This window comes from Lissotriton vulgaris, unplaced genomic scaffold (assembly GCF_964263255.1).
Source record: "Lissotriton vulgaris unplaced genomic scaffold, aLisVul1.2 SCAFFOLD_3404, whole genome shotgun sequence".
NCBI lineage: Eukaryota > Metazoa > Chordata > Amphibia > Caudata > Salamandridae > Lissotriton > Lissotriton vulgaris.
In genome coordinates this window covers 25,770-47,121 of record NW_028240625.1, presented here as the reverse complement: position 1 = coordinate 47,121, position 21,352 = coordinate 25,770, and the positions used below count along the sequence as shown (strand labels likewise).

Here is a 21,352-nt window from a genome sequence, read left to right as displayed (position 1 = left end):
GAATAAAGTGCATTAATAAGATTAAGCAGGCAATCAAGATTTTTATTATTTGTAAGCTTTCACCAGAAAGTAGGGAAAATTACACGGTCCAAGATCAAGGAGAAATCAATAAGAATGGTGGGAACCGACATATTACGTGACATCACATATTTGCTGCTCCAACGGAAGACGGTTATAAGTGTTCGCACAATCCTGGAGATGATCTAGAAGGGTCTTAGCTAAAAAAAAGTCTGTATCGAGTCAAGGAGTGCTATTTGCCTGAAATCATTAGGAAGGACAGTAGAGCCATTCTTATGTAGCAGTAAGATGATACTGACCCTCCAGGACAATGGAATTGAATTAACCGATAACAATAATGAAAAAAGGGCAGCCAAATAATCTGTCAAAAGGTCTCCTCCCAATTTTATAGTAGTTAACGGAATTTGATCCGGGCCACTAACTCCTGAAGATATCGCATGATGTATAATCTTTTTTATCTGAACGCTCGACGGACCTACTAAATCGCTCCCTTCAGAGGAGATAACGGCAAAGATAAGTAGAACCTCATCAATGGATAGTTAGCTAAGTAAAGAGTCGAAATATGTGAGGACCACACACTCTCAGTTTGGGATTGAACTAATTTTGGGCCAAATACCCCTCATAATAGTTGTGTTAATTGAATGCCAGAACCTTCTGGAACCATCCTTTATGACAGCTTCCCTTAGTTCTATCCAGATCTTGTCAGACTGTTGTTTCTTTTTCTTCACCTTCCATCCTGTTCGCCCTCTTTTAAGCAGTTTTATCATTTTCCTTCCTACCCTGGAGAAGGCTAGGAATTGGTGCCTTTGCAATTTATTAATTTGTTAACACTGAATTCCTTATGGGTAATTTCTAAGGATTTATTATTTATCTGATGCACCCCTTGTAGGAGAAGGTGTTCTGCCACCAAGGCTTGTATATCCTTCTCAAAGGAAGCCACTGAGATTGAATCCCTATTACCATTAAGTTGTTAAGTGTTTATTGCCAAATCTTTATTCCACTGCACGTTCCCATTCACTACAGTAAGGAGCATTGTGCTGCCCTTAGAATCCCGGGGCGAGGACTCCTCTGGGGCTAGCTTGATGTTAAGAGAGATTATTTGATGATCGCTCCATGGAGAGTCCACTATCTCTAGGTTACTTAGCAAACTGAACACGGGGAAAGAAGTAAGACTGTAATTGATTAAAGGGGTCTTCTTACCACTCCTGTATGTGAAATGGGAAGGGATATCTTTGATCAATCTTCCATTTACGACTATATAACCATTATCCCTAAATGCGCCTAAGTGAAGCTTACCTCTATTATCAGCTCTACAGGATGTGGGAGAAGGGAACTTGGGGGCATATCAGCAAGGTCCGGCGAAAATTATCGCTCAGCGCGCTTAGCGCGAGGATAATTATCGCCCGCTAATGCTGAATTTTATCGCTGAGATAGCGTGCTATCAGCAACGCTTATCTCAACGGCGATAAAATTCCAGGTGCAAGCTGCCAAATGTGCGATTATCGCTGGAAGTCCAGCGATAATCGCACAACATTTGGCGAATGCTTGCTAATAGGGCAGGGCAGACTCAGCCATGATATCCACTTTCCATTGGATATCATGGCTAAGTCAGATGAAAAGCAGGCATAAGGAAAGTAGCAATAACCGCTGTTTGCGCTACTTTTCTTATCCCTCTGCAGGTTACCGTGAGGCTAGATAATAGTAGAAATGGCGGCTAGCGACATTTCTCACGTTCTTTTGGGAAGGAACGCCCACTTTGCATCTCATTAGAGATGCAAAGCTGGGCGTTAAGGGAAAGGGCGCTAAGGCAAGGATTCACGCGATAGCGTGACCTGCTGATAAAGCGATAAAATTATCGCTGCTTTTCGGCCAAAAACAAACGCAAAAGCGGCAATAATTCTATTGCACCGCCTTGATGATATGCCCCTTGGTATGTTTAAGACTTCCTCCTGGTCCGTATATGCAAAGAGGCTGACAGCATAATTGGAGATTGTAGTGTTAAAGTCCCCCACAATTAACATATTTAACAATATTTTCTCCTTCCACAGTTTTGAGAAATAGAATGAAAAAAAGAACTGAGGAGAGAATCATAAGTAGGGCCAGGTGGGAGATAAAGATGAACAAGTAAATACTGAATTGATTTCGAGCCCTGCATACCCCTAGAACCAAATAATAAACATTGTAGAAGATTTGGAACATGAATCCGGATTTGTATGACCAGGTATAAACTGTGCTAAGGACAATAGCAATTCCTCCACTGGCATGGCCTTTCTTTCATTTTTTAGCAGGGCAACTGATAGCATCATCATTTTCACATTCCAAGGCTTCTCACACCAGGTCTCTTGAACACAGATCACATCTGCGCACAAATGAGCCACAGAACTGAGGGCCTCATTCACGGCCATTTTGCCACCAGTGTATCAATGTTTCGACGCATCGGCCGCGCAGTGTGGCTGCCTATATTTACAAGACCATGTAAAGTCACCCTGCGCCACTTTTCATGGCCTTGTAAACATGGGCCCTTTTCACGCTTTTCTCTGCATGAACCTGTGGGTGTTCCCACACAACGTCCATGGAATGTAACACATTCCCAGATTTACACATTTTTGTAAAGCTGGGAATTCGTCAGAATCCTATGTCACCTCAGGGGGGGCATAAGAGTGGCACATTGAGGTGAAATACTTTTTTCTCCTCGTTTTTTCCTCTTTCTATGTGTGCTGCATTCTGCAGCTCGCACAGAAAGAGGATAAGACCCTCAACGATCCAACATCCCACAGCGCTGGCACCCTTGCAACATGCACAAGGGTGCCAGCGTTGGCGCATTGGCAGCCAATTGTGCGCCAGCTCAGGGCAAAGCACAAGGATGCGTCATAATGTTGTTAATATGACGCACCCCTGGGCTTTAAAAATGACGCAGCTCAGCGCAGCAAAATGGCTTGCAGCGCTGTATCTTCTTTTTGGGTAAATGAGGCCCTAGGGTTCTGAGCTCTGGTGGAGCAGCCAGCTAAGTTACAGGACAAGCCTTTAAAGCCCTTGGTAAAACAACTTAGGCTGTTTGCGGCAATTGATGTGGTTGCAATTGAGTGCCCCGGCTAGTGGCTCCACTTAAACCACTCATTCTCAGTGCAATCACCAGCAGCAACATTACTTGAACCCTGGAAGGATCTATTCTCCCTTTTGGCCCAACTGTAGTATGCGTTGATTTAGCGTTATTTATAAAAACCTCCACATGGGCCGTGCCGTTTTCTAGAGGAGCCTCAGGCTCTTTGCCATAATTCTATGAAGATTAGTCGGGCACCCATCTGGATAGAAAAGGGAAACATTTATGCCGCCACTAAAGAGGCAATTACAGTTTTCTAAAAATCAAATTGAAAGTCACCCTAGATCTCTTCTCAGTGACAGAATTCAATACCTAAACTGAAAAAATATAATGACTCACTATCATCCTTAAAGGGCTGATTTCAGACAAACATTTTCATAACAGATAGTGATTGAACTAAGAAACTTGGGAGTATTGGTGCTTATTTTGTATCTGCTTTTAATTTTCTTACCTTTCTCGCCGCTTCCCCGGTCCACTGCTGACTTTGGTCAGATTGATGTGGAGGGAAGACGGACTTGCAGCACACACCGGAAGTGAGTAAGACTTCCGCCTTAGCTCGTGGTGCAGGTTAGCAGTCTAGCTTTTTTTACATCCAGCATATAAGGGCCAACCTCCCTCCCCCCTGCTTGACTAACAAAGCAAGGAGACGCTGTTGCTACGCTATGAGCGAAGGGCGGCATTAGTCTACTTGGAGTATTGGTGCTTATTTTTTATCAGCTTTTAATTTTCATACCTTTCTCGCCACTTCCCCGGTCCACCGCTGACTTTGGTCAGATTGATGTGAAGGGAAGACAGACTTGCAGCACAGTGAGTAAGACTTCTGCCTTAGCTCATGGTGCAGGTTAGTTGACTCCTGAGTATAAGTAGAGATGTACCCCCAAATGCGCAGCTGATGCGCACAGCAGACGCGCCGGCGGCACGCCAAAGGCAAGCCCGTCTGCGCCCGTCCGTACCAGTACGCCGCCTCTCGCCAGGTATGCTGGTCGAGGTGAGTCGGGTGGTTACACCTACTCAAGGGATACTCTACTACATTTGAACCCGCTAGGCAACCAATGTAATATGACTCCACTATATCCTTTGAATGGCCCCATTCACTGTTTATGTGGGATGTTTTCCCTCCCTAAACCAATAGCACTTCCAACCCCTTGAGTCATCTGCCCCCTACAACGACTAAAAAAAATTCAGCTGAATGTAAGATCCCTAGTTAAGCACCATGCTGACGTCTATGACCTTATTACGGATAAAAGCCTGGATATTTTCTTCCTGACAGAGACGTGGCTGCAGGAGGATATGGTGACGGTATCTAACCTAGCCCTACCTCCTGGCTACTCCATGTGCACTATAAACAGGGAGACGAGGGGCGGTGGTATTGCAGTGATTGTTAAATCTCATTACTCATGCCTCTTCTTAAAAGTTGATATGGAGGGCTGCCAATGCGCTCGTTTTAGCATTCTGATGAACCCACACCTGACCCATTCCGGGGTTTTGTTGTATAGGCCGCCTGGTCAAGTCAGCAGTTTAAAAATGCTCTTTTATAGGCAGTAGGGATGCTTGCTGTAGGAACTGCTAATTTTAGCATCTTCGGAGACTTGAATCTTCATTTCGATCTTATTCAAGACAAGACTATTGGCAGCCTGCCTGCAGATTTAGCGGCATTTCAGCTGTACCAATTAGTCGCGAGTCCCATTCATAGCGGGGGGCATCTGTTAGACCCCATCTTTTCAAACATTGATTCAGCCACGGTGGCGGCCCCACCTCGGTAGCTTGGTCGGATCATATGTTGGTTGAAATGACCCTCCCTTTATTAGAACCTCTGGGTAGGATCACCAAGCAGCCGGTTTACAAGCGACCATGGTGGAAATTGAGATTAGATGACTTTTATGCACTGCTCAGAGCAGACCCCCTCGAACCTCTTGACAACGCAGAGTCTGGTTACGAGATGTTCTGTGCCTGGATAACTCGGGCTCTTGACTCTCTTATCCCGGCGAGTTGGTTCAAGGGACGATCTCAAGAGTCTAGTCCATGGCTCACGCTTTCGCTGCCTGGCAGAGAAGGCATGATCGGAGGTAGAAAACAAGCCTGGTAATACCACCTCAGAGGAAGAGGACCTGGAGGGGCACTCGACGCACCCCCTGGTAGCAGCCATAAAGGTCAAGGAGCAGGAACACACGCAGGACTCTGAGGCTTCGCAGGGGGACCCGCAGGACTCTAACTCATGAGGAAGGGACAACACGGGTCAGCCTATTGTGGACATTGTAGCCGAGAGCACGCAAGTTGACCACCCCCCCCTTCTTTTTTCTTTTTTCCCTCTTTTTCTCTCTATAACTGTTTGCTTCAACAGTATTGGACTGATTGCTATTCTCTATTGTTTCCTTACTTCTATGTTCATGATTATGCCTTCACACCAATCTCTTGCAGGAGGGTGAAGCGGGCAAGTTCGTAGCAGGGGCGGCAGAGGGTGGGGGACAGACCTCCTTCACCTGAACTATCTCTATCATTATGATGGCGATGGGTCTGGCCGGGGGAGGGAGGTGGGGAGGGGTGTGTCTGGGGTAAATCAGTAGGGGGTCGGGGGAGGGAGGGGGGTTTCAGGGGGTTGTAGGTTGGGGGGTTTGAGGTTCTGGTTGTCTTTTTTAAGCATGTTGCAGACAGGAAAGTTCACTACGCCCATACACCCTACACCGGGTACTTGCCAAGACAGGTCCTGACCCAGTTTGATGTCTTCAGAAAGGATGGGTGGCCCTAAGATAGAAGTGCCAGATGGCGGATCAGTCAAGGTCCTTACCTGGAATGTAAACGGCCTGGGAGCAAAGATAAAACGGGGATTGGTCATGGCCTTAGTTAAAAGGATGGCCCCAGACATAGTATTACTACAGGAAACGCATCTACATGGGACACGGTGTGGTTTCTTGGCTAGAGGGGCATACAAGGTAATGGCCCATGTGGGGTATCCGTTAGGTTCCAGAGGGGTGGCCATTCTGGTTAGGAAATCCCCCCTTTTATAGTTACAGACACATGGACGGACCCACAAGGTACATATGTTGGAGTAACAGGGACTTGGAGGCGCCAGAAGATGACGGTGGTGTCAGTATATGGACCCCCTAGGTTACAGGCCAGAACCCTCGCAAAGGTGACTGATATTATTCTGAATACACCGGACTCTCTACACGTGGTGGGTGGAGATTTTAATGATGTGGTTCACCACTCATTGGACAGGTCAGGGGATCGAGTGGACCCCCCGGTACACTCCCCTCTAGCACAATTTATTGACATGGTGGGGCTAACGGATGCCTGGAGATGTCTCCGGGGCGCACAGGGTGTATTCCAGACTGGACTACGTCTTCCTGCCCCGCCGTGCACTGGATGCTGCGAGCCGAGCAGAATTCCTGGCACGTGGCATCTCAGACCACTCGCCGATGTTGGTAACGCTGGGATTGAGGCTAGGGGCGAAGACTGGGAAGTGGAGATTGGTGGCCTGGGATCTCCAGAATAGGGACCTACTGCAAGGATTCCCGCCGGACGTGAAGGTCTACCTGGCAGACAATTTGAGCTCCGTACAGTCGGGGTGACGATTTGGGAAGCTCTGAAGGCAGTCCTGCATGATAAAATACAAAATAGGATAGCAGAGGACAGGAGGAGACTGCAGGGGGACATCAGGGACCTGGAAACTCGAATCTAGTATTTAGAGGAGGTGGAGACCCCCAGTTTGGACGTAGAGGCTCGAGAGAGCCTGGAGGTAGAGATTACCGTTGCAGAGGTGCGGGAAGCACTTGCTAAGCTACGCGCAGGGAAATCTCCACTAAAGCCCGCCCAATTCAGAGAAGCGTCCACGCTCTTGCTGACTCCCCTCCGTCAGATAATCAATTCTTCCTTCTTGTCGGTTGTGATACCAGCTCAGTGGAAACAGGCATGGGTATCCCCCATTATCAAAAAGTCAACTTTGGATTCCACCAAACCAGAGAATTTCAGGCCGATTTCCCTTCTTCCCTGGGTGGCTAAGGTAGCGGAGTCACATGTTAATAGTATTCTTACAAGTTTCTTGAGCTCCAAGAACACTCTGGATGCCTCACAAGATGGCTTCCGCTCCCGCCACAGCACAGAGACAGTGCTCTTAGCCATGACCGAGCACCTGCGGACCACTCTTGACTCTGGTCAAACGGCGGCACTGATCCTGTTGGATCTGAGTGCCGCCTTTGACATGGTCTTGCATGGTGTTCTGCTTCATCGTCTGGAAGAAGCAGGTGTCACGGGCCTGGTCTTGGAGTGGTTTAGCTCCTTTCTCACCGGAAGATCCTTTCGTGTTTCTACTCCCCCGTTTCTATCCCAGGAACAACCTATTGAGCATGGGGTACCTCAGGGTTCGGCGCTCAGCCCCACTTTGTTCAATCTTTATGTTCAGTCACTGGCTGCGGTCGCCAAGCAATGGGAACTCTCAATGGTCTCATATGCGGACAGCACGCAGCCTGTGGTTGCCTTGTCGGATGACTCTACTCTGAGCGCCTCCAGGTTTAAGAATGGATGACTGCTAATTACTTGCAGTTAAATGCGAGTAAGACAGAAGTTCTGCTAGTGGGCAAGATTGCTAATCTTTGAGGTGAACAGTGGTGGCCGAACACATTAGGTGAAATCCCGGACCCCAAGACGGAAGTAAAAAATGTAGGGGTGTGGATAGATTCCTCCCTTAGCTTTTGCACCCATACAAAAAAAACGGCAGGGACGTGTTTTGCGCACTTACGGGGTCTTAGACCCATTTTGAAATTTTTTGACCCTCCTTCCCGCCAGCTGATAGTGCAATCGACTATCCTCTCCCACCTGGATTATGCTAGCTCCTTGCTTCTGGGGCCTAATCAAGCAGAGATTAGAAGGATGCAGCGTATACAAAATGCGGCAGCTAGAACTCTGGTAGGACTTCCACGTTTCCATCCTATTGCCGATACCATTCGCAAACTTCACTGGCTTCCTGTGGCAGAGCGGATCCAATTTAAAGTTCTTTGTCTCTCTTTTAAGATCCTAAAGCTCGCCACTCCACAGATGCACTGTATGCTATTGACCCGGTATGTACCTCTGCGAGGACTGCGCTCCTTAGGTCAACACTTGGTAGCGGTCCCGCGGGTGAAACGTTCCCGGATGGGCGGCCGCTCGTTCCGCTATCTTGCAGCTAAACTGTGGAACTCTTTGCCGATCCAAATACGTGGTTTAGCGGATCTGCTGACTTTTAGAAAGGCCATTAAGACCTATCTTTTCCCTTTAAAGTAAGCTCAGGCGACTGTTATGTTGAGTTTTGTTGTGCTTCCTGTTGGGGCAGCCTGCCCTTCTTGCTAGTGACAGAGCCGTGAAGCCCCTTCACTGGTGCAGCTGAGCGCTATATAAAACCATATAACATAACACAACATGTTGCATCAGTGTTACAAAGGGCCTGCTTTTTTATGGATAAAAATAGAGAAAGAAGCAGAGGAGGTACTTGGAGAGGACTGCTGGACATCAGGGAGCTCAAATAACTCCTAAAGAAAGAAAAGGGTCCACCTCACTTTCACAAGAGTTTTCATGGGGAGGACAAACCTTATCATGGAGCTTAAACAAAGGACAACCGACCTGGATGGGGACTTCTTAAGTCCCATGAGTGTACTTCCATATTTTTCCCACCAGACCAGCCATCTACTTTATTCTGAAGAAAACATGTCAAGTATATGTTGCGAGTATTGTGTTGTTTTTTCCAGCAAACTCAATATCCCAGACAGCGTAGTGCTTGAGAATATTGAATATATTCCCCAAGAAGATAAGTGGAGACATTCAGATTAAATTCTGGAGGTCTGAATAAGTGTGGTGCTGAAGAAGAGGGTTTGCACAGAGTGCTGTGGAATAAAGACATTGGTATTTTACTGTCTGTGGGAACCGCAGTAGCCAAGGTTGGAGTCGAAGTTAAAGGCACTGTGGGCATATGACTGCCCGGGGGTGGCAAAGCGGGAGGAATACAATCCATCAAAGTATAATCCAGAACTATGGGAGCGACTGCGACAGCCAAATCCAAAGATTTCCTTACCAGATTGTCTACTTTAATATTTGCTGGTTGGAAAAATGAACATCCAAAGACCCTCATGCTCCTGGAGCACTATCGCTTTCGGGCTGCACCCTGGTATCGGAACCAGGGAGTTTAGAATATAAGCAGAGATAGAGGAGGGTGCCTTCAGTGCTCCAGTGTGATTCGATTTATTTCTAAGGGGTTTAATTTAGTTTTTTATGGCAAGTTCTGGCAGGGACTGGCCTCAACTGTTTTTGCAGCCATTCTTGTCGGGGTAGGGGACATTGTGGGCTCCACCTAAGGTGTGAAGGGCTTTAAAATTTAGCAAGAATTTTCAATGTCAAAAGTGCCACAAAAACTACTTCTATCTGATGGGAAAAAAAGAGGATGAAGTTGCCATCCCCTACTATCAAGGGCCCCTTTGAGAGCACATTCTATGCCCCCAAACAACTTCAGAGCTCACAAGCTTAAAGAAGCAGAACTAGGGGGCTGTGTGGGCAGGGTTCATCAGAACCAACCAACCTCCAGCCTGGGAGTGGACCAAAACATGGCCTCACCTGAGTGCACCTTGAATTAGCAAGGAAGCTGCTAGAAGTTGGGTAATGAGACAACAAGCAGATACAAATTGTAAAAAGCTGTACCGTCCGGTGCAGTTGGCAGTCGAACACCTTATCAGGCAACAGTCCTCCAAAGGGGGCAGAGGAGGCCAACAAAGAAAGTAGATATGTATTGGAGCTGGTACTAGCGTGAAGGCTCCTCAAACTAGCACAAGCCGCAAAGGTCTAACACCAGACGCATCCGCTCTACACTCTGAACCTGCTGCCTATTGCCTACAGCCACACCATGGCACAAGCACCTCCTGAGGGCTCCTGTCTTCGTCACCCTTGGATGCGACGCTGCAGTGGGTGCGACTGCCACCCTCCTGGGCTACGTTCATCTGTCTCCGCAGCTCTCTCAACCGTGATCCACTCGCTGCCAATTGCGGCAAGATACTCCTCCTCCAGGAGTGCTGCCACGTCAGTGTACACTCAGTGTTTCCTCAACTATTCCAAAAATACACAAACACACAATGAGCTGGTTTCCACAAGCTATTGGTCCGGTATCAGTGTGCAAGAGCTTCTGGGTGATTTTATAATTTAACAGACCAATGGATAAAGATCCCTGACAAACATTCCCTGTACGCACATATATTATTTATTATTTTTTTAGGAAGCCCTAGGCTGGCAAGACTGTCTCAAAGACTGGACCTAAATATGGAACACAGCGTTCAGTTTATCAGAGTCTAGGCCGAATTATGATTATGTTCAATCTTGGAGGATCTCGTGGAAGAAAGATCATTGGAAGAGGCTATAGCAAGGATGGGAGGATAAGAGTAGGAAGAGGCCAGGCCCTGCAGCCATCCCATCTTGCATGTAACTGGAGGCATTCCACAGTGAGGCTTGCCCCATAGGTGGGTGGGTGACAGTGCACACTTGTGCAGTAATAATCTCAAGGAAGTCAGATGTTGTGCACCATAAAACAAAAAACCTTCCCATAAGTTAAATTGAAGTTATGGTTAGGACTGGGGTTAACATCTTAACATATATATTTTGTAAACTCTAAAATTCACTTATGAACACATGGTTGAAATACAGCTAAGGTTGCAAATTAAAATAGAAAATCACTTACGGCCTGATTTACACTTTGGCAGATGAGTACACTATCACAATTTTGACAGATATCCCATCTACCTCTTTACCAGTGCCTAGGATATGATGTGCTTGTAGAAAGACAGACTGGAAATCCATCAGGTTTGTGAAAGAGTAACCTGTCTACTCTTAGGTGGAGGAGCGTCTGTGATCCCAGCGGGCTCTGCCTTTGTGCAGGGCTCAGGAGAACACTCCAAAGGCTTTTGTAGCAGAAAACTAGGAAAGATTCAGAGTTTGGCAAACTGTAATCCATCAGGGTGTGGAGAACATTATGCCCGCCAGCCTGATGGATTACCGTCCACCACATTTAGAGGACACTGCAGGCAGCAGTGATGTCCCTACCTTTATAGGATCCGCTGTCTTCCTGACAAGGTGCAGAAAGTTTGGTGGACGGCCGCTGTCGGTTTTGACTGCTGTTGCTCAAACTTTGTCAACGCTTTTGTTTTACAAATACAAACTCCCAAAGTGACAATTTGTCATTGAAAAGCAAATAACTAATCACCCACACACCCAGGGGTCTGCGGTGGAACTTCCTTTCTCTCATGTCCCTTCCTCCGACAGAAAATTGGCAGTCTCCCCAATCTTAAATTTGCCAGAAAGTACCCTGTTTGGCAAACTCTAAATCTACACTTGAGTGTAATGGGGTGCGGGGCACTCCTGTCGGGTAACACCCGTCCTCCATCCTGGAAACGCATTCTTGCACTATGATAAATGTTCGGAAACATTTACATATAACCCTATGTTTGGCATACCGGCAATTTCCACAAAGTACTTTATCATAATTTATACACACTAATGTTCGTCAAGAGTTACATCAGCCTAACCTCCATGTCAAACGAGATAATGTTCTATGAAGATTATCCCGAGCACACACACACATTAACCCCTCCCACCCCTCGGGTGGGCTGTGCTGGAGACGGAACAGTTCCGTCACGGCCCGCTCGCCGCTCCTGCGCATCGCTAATTTCGCGCCTGCGCGGCGCGTTCTATTGAGCAGGCGGGGCCGTGACGGAACCGTTCCGTCACAAGCACAGCTCACCCAAGGGGCGTAACGGAGCGATTCTGTCACCAGCGTGGGAGCGCCGCGCGGCCCCCCCGCCCCATAGCACTGCGGCAGATTAGCCGCCGCAGCGAAAGGGTTAAGATTTAGACAATGCATTTAGTAAAAGAACAACAAATGGTTCCAATCCAACGATGGTGTCTTGTATTTTCTTTTAATTGGTAGTTCTACACAACGCAGCCAGCCAACACGTGTTTCATCAGAGATAAAGTTATCTCTGAATCCCTCCATGGACTGAGGTGGAGCCGCCAGGATACGATCTCCGCACTTCGTAAAAATCTACGGACACAATACCCGTGTTCCACGTTGCTATTTTTCTTCACTACTTGGACCCTCTTCTATCATTATTAGGACCCTCGTTGTTCATTCATTTTGGCTTTTGATGCGATTGTACTGGTGCTACGGACATTTTGAAATATTAGCGAGACAACTGTAATTTCTACAAGTGAGCTTCCTCTACTCGGATTGGCTCCTTCACTAATCTTATGTTCCATGCCATCTCCAGCCTGATCCAGCACACGGTGCTCGCTTATGAGCCACTCATCTGATGTACTGAAACCCCACCGGGTTGGAAGTATCACCGGCTGTGGGATTACACAAAGTTTGAACGCGACACACAGCCCTGAAGATTCAGAGGTAACTTTATCTCTGATGAAACACGTGTTGGCTGGCTGCGTTGTGTAGAACTACCAATTAAAAGAAAATACAAGACACCATCGTTGGATTGGAACTATTTGTTGTTCTTTTACTAAATGCATTGTCTGCATCTTAATCTGTGTGTGTGCTCTGGATAATCTTCATAGTACATGTGACAGGGTCTCCCAGTCCAAATTAAGGGGTTACTAGGATTTCCCCTTCCTAGGCTGCACCACACTACACTGTGTTTCCATATATTTACGTGAACAAGCTGGGCGCCACCACTTCCTAGATACCAAGGGCCCGATGTAGGTGGCAAATACCGGTCGGAAACGGCCGAATTCGGCCGTTTCTGACCGGTATTTGGCATCTTGAGATGTAGGGGGCCAGATTTTACAGATTCTTTAAATTTACCGAATCGGTACATTTACAGAATCTGTAAAATACCGAATCGGTATTTTTACCGATTCGGTAATTCCCAGATGTAAGTGGGACACTTCTGAGTCCCAAAGGCCCTACAAATTCGGTATTTTACCACCCAATCCAATTGGGTGTTAAAATACCTAATTCAGGTGTGCATGCACATGTGTGCATGCACACCTAGCCATGTGACAGACAGACATGCCCTTAGGGCATGTCTGTGTGCCACATGGCGCACATGCCGATTTTTGGGGTGCCAGAGGGTGTCAAAGTGACACCCCCTGCACCCTTGCAAAATTCGGTATTTACCGATTCTGGGCCATATGTAGGTGGCCAAATACCGGTCGGTAACGGCCGATTTCGGCCGTTACCGACTGGTATTCATAATTCCAGATGTAGGGGGCCTGAAAATGACCGATTCTGTATATTTACCGAATCGGTAATTTTACCGAATCGGTAAAGTACCGATTCGGTAAATGTACAGAATCGGTAATTTGGGATGTAGGTGGCACTGGAAACAGTGCCACAGGCCCTTAGAAATTCGTTATTTACCATGAAGTACAATGGCATGGTAAATAACGAATTTCTGTGTACATGCACATCTGTGCATGTACACCTGTGCCATGTGGCACACATACATGCCCTAAGGGCATGTATGTGTGTCACATTGCACACAAGCCAAAATCAGGGGTGCAACAGGGTGTCAAAGTGACACCCTGTCCCCCTTGACAAATCGGTAAAATTACCGAATCGGTATTTACCGATTCGGTAATTGCCATTGATTCCTATGGGCCTCAAGGCCCATAGGAATCAATGGCAATTACCGAATCGGTAAATACCGCATATTACCGATTCGGTAATATTTACAGAATAATTACCTACATGGCATTTACCGAATTGTAAATACCGAATCGGTAAAATTCGGTATTTACGATTCGGTAAATGCCATTTACCTACATATGGCCCTCTGTAATTACAGAATCGGTATTGCCCATTGATTCCTATGGGCTTTAAGGCCCATAGGAATCAATGGGCAATACCAATTCGGTATTTACAGATTCGGTAAATACCGAATCTTAACGATTCGGTATTTACAGAATCTGTAATACCTACATCTCCCCCCTTCATATTTACCGACTCTTAAATACCGAATTGGTAAATATGAATTACCTACATCTGGCCCTAAAATCCTACCTCTTAGCTACTGAGATAATGTTCTCCTAAAGCTCTATTTGCTTTCAAATAAAACATTTTGAAAATAAAGCAATACATTTTATGGTTTTACAAGTTACTATCTATAAGTGAAGATGTTCTTTACTTAGACTTCACTGTATAAAGCAACCACTGGTAGTTCTAGACCAATGAGTCTTAGAGTTGACGTGATGTCAAAATCTGAGAGTGTGCTAGTAAAACAACAACGTTTTATTCTAAGTCTTAGCCAGTGCTGTTCCTTAAAGTTGTTGAAAGTGATTTAGATAAAAAAAATAGGGTTTCCTTCTTTCTGCAGACATTTTGGGAAGGGATGACTCTCTGGTATTTGCAGAGTAGCTCTCACTGACTTCACATGTAAACATCTTTCTTAGGTCTTGGCTGAGGTTAACTACAAAATCATAGGAGTGGGGGTATAATGAGGGGATACTCACGTTCTGTGTAGCGAATAATCCGTGAGGCCGAGTCCCCTAATCCGAAGCTGGTAACAGGCGTCAGGCAGACCTCGTAGCTCTGTGGTACCCGTAGTTCTGGCAGCAGGTATTCCAACAATCGTCCTTTCTCTACCCCGCGGGCAGGGATTGACTTGCTGAAGGTACTCCTGAGGTTAAGCTGCAACGAAAACCAACACACCTTGAGACCTCATACACATGTACAGTGGATACTAAAACAATCCCAAAGCAACCAACGCACCTTGAGACCTCAGACACACGTACAGTGGTTATTAAAACTATCCCAAAGCAACCAACGCACCTTAACACCTCAGACACACGTACAGTGGTTATTAAAACTATCCCAAAGCAACCAACGCACCTTAACACCTCAGACACACGTACAGTGGATACTAAAACAATCCCAAAGCAACCAACGCACCTTGAGACCTCAGACACACGTACAGTGGTTATTAAAACTATCCCAAAGCAACCAACGCACCTTGAGACCTCAGACACACCTACAGTGGTTATTAAAACTATCCCAAAGCAACCAACGCACCTTAACACCTCAGACACACGTACAGTGGATACTAGAACTATGCCAAAGCCACCAACGCACCTTGAGACCTCAGACACCTGTACAGAGGATATTAAAACTATTCCAAAGCAACCAACATATCTTGAGACTTCAGACACACGTGCATTAGGTACTAAACTCTTCCCAAAGCAACCAACGCACCTTGAGACCTCAGACACGCGTACAGTGGATACTAAAACAATCCCAAAGCAACCAACGCACCTTGAGACCTCAGACACACGTACAGTGGATACTAGAACAATCCCAAAGCAACCAACGCACCTTGAGACCTCAGACACACGTACAGTGGTTATTAAAACTATCCCGAAGCAACCAACGCACCTTCAGACCTCAGACCTCAGACACGCGTACAGTGGATACTAAAACAATCCCAAAGCAACCAACGCACCTTGAGACCTCAGACACACGTACAGTGGTTATTAAAACTATCCCGAAGCAACCAACGCACCTTCAGACCTCAGACCTCAGACACACGTACATTGGATACTAAAACTATCCCAAAGCAACCAACGCACCTTGAGACCTCGGACACCTGTACAGTGGATATTAAAACTATTCCAAAGCAGCCAACACACCTTGAGCCCTCAGACACACGTACATTGGATACTAAAACTATCCCAAAGCAACCAACGCATATTGAGACCTCAGACAAATGTGCAGTGGATACTAAAACTATCCCAGAGCAACCAACACACCTTGAGACCTGTGACACAGGTAGACTGGAGACTAGAACTATCCCAAAGCAACCAACACACCTTGAGACCTCAGACACACGTACATTGGATACTAAAACTATCCCAAAGCAACCAACGCACCTTGAGACCTCAGACACACGAACAGCGGATACTAAAACTATCCCAAAGCCACCAACACACCTTGAGACCTCAGACACCTGTACAGTGGATATTAATACTAGTCCAAAGCAACCAACATATCTTGAGACCTCAGACACACGTGCATGAGGTACTAAACTCTTCCCAAAGCAACCAACGCACCTTGAGACCTCAGACACACGTACAGTGGATACTAGAACTATCCCAAAGCCACCAACGCATCTTGAGACCTCAGACACCCGTGCATTAGGTACTAAACTCTTCCCAAAGCAACCAACGCACCTTGAGACCTCAGACATGCGTACAGTGGATATTAAAACTATCCCAAAGCAACCAACGCACCTTAAAACCTCAGACACACGTACAGTGGATACTAGAACTATCCCAAAGCAGCCAACACACCTTGAGCCCTCAGACACACGTACATTGGATACTAAAACTATCCCAAAGCAACCAACGCATATTGAGACCTCAGACAAATGTGCAGTGGATACTTAAACTATCCCAGAGCAATCAACACACCTTGAGACCTGTGACACAGGTACACTGGAGACTAGAACTATCCCAAAGCAACCAACACACCTTGAGACCTCAGACACATGTACATTGAATACTAAAACTATTCCAAAGCAACCAACGCACCTTAAAACCTCAGACACACATACAGTGGATACTAGAACTATCCCAAAGCCACCAACGCACCTTGAGACCTCAGACACCTGTACAGTGGATATTAAAACTATTCCAAAACAACCAACATATCTTGAGACTTCAGACACACGTGCATTAGGTACTAAACTCTTCTCAAAGCAACCAACGCACCTTGAGACCTCAGACACACGTACAGTGGATACTAGAACTATTCCAAAGCAACCAACGCATCTTGAGACCTCAGACACCTGTACAGTGCATATTAAAACTATTCCAAAGCAACCAATATATCTTGAGACTTCAGACACACGTGCATTAGGTACTAAACTCTTCCCAAAGCAACCAACGCACCTTGAGACCTCAGACACGCATATAGTGGATACTAAAACTATCCCAAAGCAGTCAACACACCTTAAGACTGCAGACACACGTACAGTGGATACTAAAACTATCCCAAGCAGCCAACACACCTTAAGACCGCATACACACGTACAGTGGATACTAAAACTATCCCGAACCAACCAACGCACCTTGAAACCTCAGACAGATGTACATTGGATACTAAAACTATGCCAAAGCAACCAACGCACCTTGAGACCTCAGAACAAGTACACTGGATACTAAAACAATCCCAAAGCAACCAACGCACCTTGAGACCTCAGACACACGTACAGTGGATACTAGAACTATCCCAAAGCAACCAACACACCTTGAGACCTCAGACAGATGTACATTGGATACTAAAACTATCCCAAAGCAACCAACGCACCTTGAGACCTCAGAACAAGTACACTGGATACTAAAACTATCCCAAAGCAACCAACAACCCTTGATACCTCAGATACACGTACCAGGGATAGTAGAACTATCCCAGAGCAACCAACACACCTAGAGCCACACGTACAGTGGATTCTAGAACTAGCTCTAAGCAACCAACGCATCTTGAGACTTCAGACACACATACAGTGGATACTAGAACTATCCCAAAGCAACCAACACCGCTTGAGACCTGTGGACACGCATACAGTGGATACTAGAACTATCCCAAAGCAACCAACACACCTTGAGACCTCAGACACACGTACAGTGGATACGTGAACCATCCCAAAGCAACCAACACACCTTGAGACCTGTGATACACGTACAGTGGATACTAGAACTATCCCAAAGCAGCCAATCCACCTTGAGACCTCAGAACACACGTACAGTGGATACTTGAACTATCCCAAAGCAACCAACACTCCTTGAGACCTGTGACACGCGTACAGTGGATACTAGGACTATCCCAAAGCAACCAACGCACCTTGAGACCTCAGACACACGTACATTGTATACTAAAACTATCCCAAAGCAACCAACACACCTTGAGACCTCAGAACAAGTACACTGGATACTAAAACTATCCCAAAGCAACCAACACCCCTTGAGACCTCAGACACACGTACCAGGGATAGTAGAACTATCCCAAAGCAACCAACACACCTTGAGAACTGTGACACACGTACAGTGGATTCTAGAACTAGCTCTAAGCAACCAACGCATCTTGAGACTTCAGACACACGTACATTGGATGCTGGAACTATCCCAAAGCAACAAACACACCTTGAGACCTCAGACACACGTACAGTGGATACTAGAACTATCCCAAAGCAACCAACGCATCTTGAGACCTCAGACACACGTACATTGGATACTAAACCTATCCCAAAGCAACCAACACACCTTGAGACCTAGGACACCTGTACAGTAGATATTAAAACTATTCCAAAGCAACCAACATATCTTGAGACCTCAGACACACATGCATTAGGTACTAAACTCTTCCCAAAGCAACCAACGCACCTTGAGACTTCAGACACGCGTACAGTGGATACTAAAACTATCCCAAAGCAGCCAACACACCTTGAGCCCTCAGACACACGTACATTGGATACTAGAACTATCCCAAAGCAACCATCACACCTTGAGACCTCAGACACACGTACAGTGGATACTAGAACTATCCAAAAGCAACAAACACACCTTGAGAACTCAGACACACGTACAGTGGATACTAGAACTATCCTAAAGCTACCAACGCACCTTGAGACCTCAGACACACGTACATTGGATACTAGAACTATCCCAAAGCAGCCAACACACCTTGAGACCTCAGACACACGTACAGTGGATACTAGAACTATCCCAAAGCAACCAACACACCTTGAGACCTCGGACACACGTACAGTGGATACTAGAACTATCCCAAAGCAACCAACACACCTTGAGACCTCAGAACAAGTACATTGGATACTAGAACTATCCCAAAGCAACCAACACACCTTGAGACCTCAGACACCTGTACAGTGGATACTAAAACTATCCCAAAGCAACCAACACACCTTGAGACCTCAGACACCTGTACAGTGGATACTAAAACTATCCCAAATCAACCAACACACCTTGAGACCTCAGACATACGTACAGTGGATACTAGAACTATCCCAAAGCAACCAACACACCTTGAGACGTGTGGCACACGTACTGTGGATACTAGAACTATCCCAAAGAAACCAACACACCTTGAGACCTCAGACACACGTACAGTGGATACTAGAACTATCCTAAAGCCACCAACGCACCTTGAGACCTCAGACACCTGTACAGTGGATACTAGAACTATCCCAAAGCAGCCAACACACCTTGAGATCTGTGGCACACGTACTGTGGATACTAGATCTATCCCAAAACAACTAACGCATCTTGAGCCCTCAGACACACGTACATTGGATACTAGAACTATTCTTAAGCCACCAACGCACCTTGAGACCTCAGACACCTGTACAGTGGATATTAAAACTATTCCAAAGCAGCCAACACGCCTTGAGCCCTCAGACACACGTACATTGGATACTAAAACTATCCCGAAGCAACCAACGCATATTGAGATCACAGGCACACGTACAGCGGATACTAGAACTATCCCAAAGCAACCAACACACCTTGAGACTTCAGACAAATGTGCAGTGGATACTAAAACTATCCCAAAGCAACCAACACACCTTGAGACTTCAGACACACGTACAGTGGATACTAAAACTATCCCAAAGCCACCAACGCACCTTGAGACCTCAGACACACGTACAGTGGATACTAGAACTATCCCAAAGCAGCCAACACACCTTGAGACTTCAGACACAAGTACAGTGGATACTAGAACTATCCCAAAGCAACCAACGCACCTTGAGACTTCAGACACACGTACAGTGGATACTAGAACTATCCCGAAGCAACCAACGCATATTGAGATCACAGGCACACGTACAGCGGATACTAGAACTATCCCAAAGCAACCAACACACCTTGAGACTTCAGACAAATGTGCAGTGGATACTAAAACTATCCCAAAGCAACCAACACACCTTGAGACTTCAGACACACATACAGTGGATACTAAAACTATCCCAAAGCCACCAACGCACCTTGAGACCTCAGACACACGTACAGTGGATACTAGAACTATCCCAAAGCAACCAACGCACCTTGAGACTTCAGACACACGTACAGTGGATACTAGAACTATCCCAAAGCCACCAACGCATCTTGAGACCTCAGACACACGTACAGTGGATACTAGAACTATCCCAAAGCAACCAACGCACCTTGAGACTTCAGACACACGTACAGTGGATACTAGAACTATCCCAAAGCAACCAACACACCTTGAGACTTCAGGCACACGTACAGTGGATACTAGAACTATCCCAAAGCCACCAACGCATCTTGAGACCTGAGACACACGTACAGTGGATACTAGAACTATCCCAAAGCAACCAACGCACCTTGAGACTTCAGACACACGTACAGTGGATACTAGAACTATCCCAAAGCAACAAACGCACCTTGAGACTTCAGACACACGTACAGTGGATACTAGACCTATCCCAAAGCAACCAACACACCTTGAGACTTCAGACACACGTACAGTGGATACTAAAACTATCCCAAAGCCACCAACGCACCTTGAGACCTCAGACACACGTACAGTGGATACTAGAACTATCCCAAAGCAACCAACGCACCTTGAGACTTCAGACACACGTACAGTGGATACTAGAACTATCCCAAAGCAACAAACGCACCTTGAGACTTCAGACACACGTACAGTGGATACTAGAACTATCCCAAAGCAACCAACACACCTTGAGACTTCAGACACACGTACAGTGGATACTAAAACTATCCCAAAGCCACCAACGCACCTTGAGACCTCAGACACACGTACAGTGGATACTAGAACTATCCCAAAGCAACCAACACACCTTGAGACTTCAGACACACGTACAGTGGATACTAAAACTATCCCAAAGCCACCAACGCACCTTGAGACCTCAGACACACGTACAGTGGATACTAGAACTATCCCAAAGCAACCAACGCACCTTGAGACTTCAGACACACGTACAGTGGATACTAGAACTATCCCAAAGCCACCAACGCATCTTGAGACCTCAGACACACGTACAGTGGATACTAGAACTATCCCAAAGCAACCAACGCACCTTGAGACTTCAGACACACGTACAGTGGATACTAGAACTATCCCAAAGCCACCAACGCACCTTGAGACTTCAGACACACGTACAGTCTATACTAAAACTCTCCCAAAGCCACCAACGCACCTTGAGACCTCAGACACACGTACAG

The 21,352-nt window shown here is 46.3% G+C and overlaps 1 protein-coding gene across 1 annotated transcript in view; it reads right to left on the bottom strand.

The window, feature by feature from the left end:
- The window catches only part of LOC147672927 (MAM domain-containing glycosylphosphatidylinositol anchor protein 1-like), a 157,573-nt gene extending 141,431 nt beyond the window's left edge, over positions 1 to 16,142 (bottom strand). The window contains exons 1-2 of the mRNA XM_086947915.1: positions 16,137 to 16,142; positions 14,585 to 14,762 (exon numbers count right to left, since the gene is read on the bottom strand). Coding sequence (XP_086804041.1) covers positions 14,585 to 14,762; positions 16,137 to 16,142 — 184 coding nt within the window. The remainder of the gene's footprint in view (positions 1 to 14,584; positions 14,763 to 16,136) is intronic.
- Between the last annotated feature and the right edge of the window lie 5,210 nt (positions 16,143 to 21,352).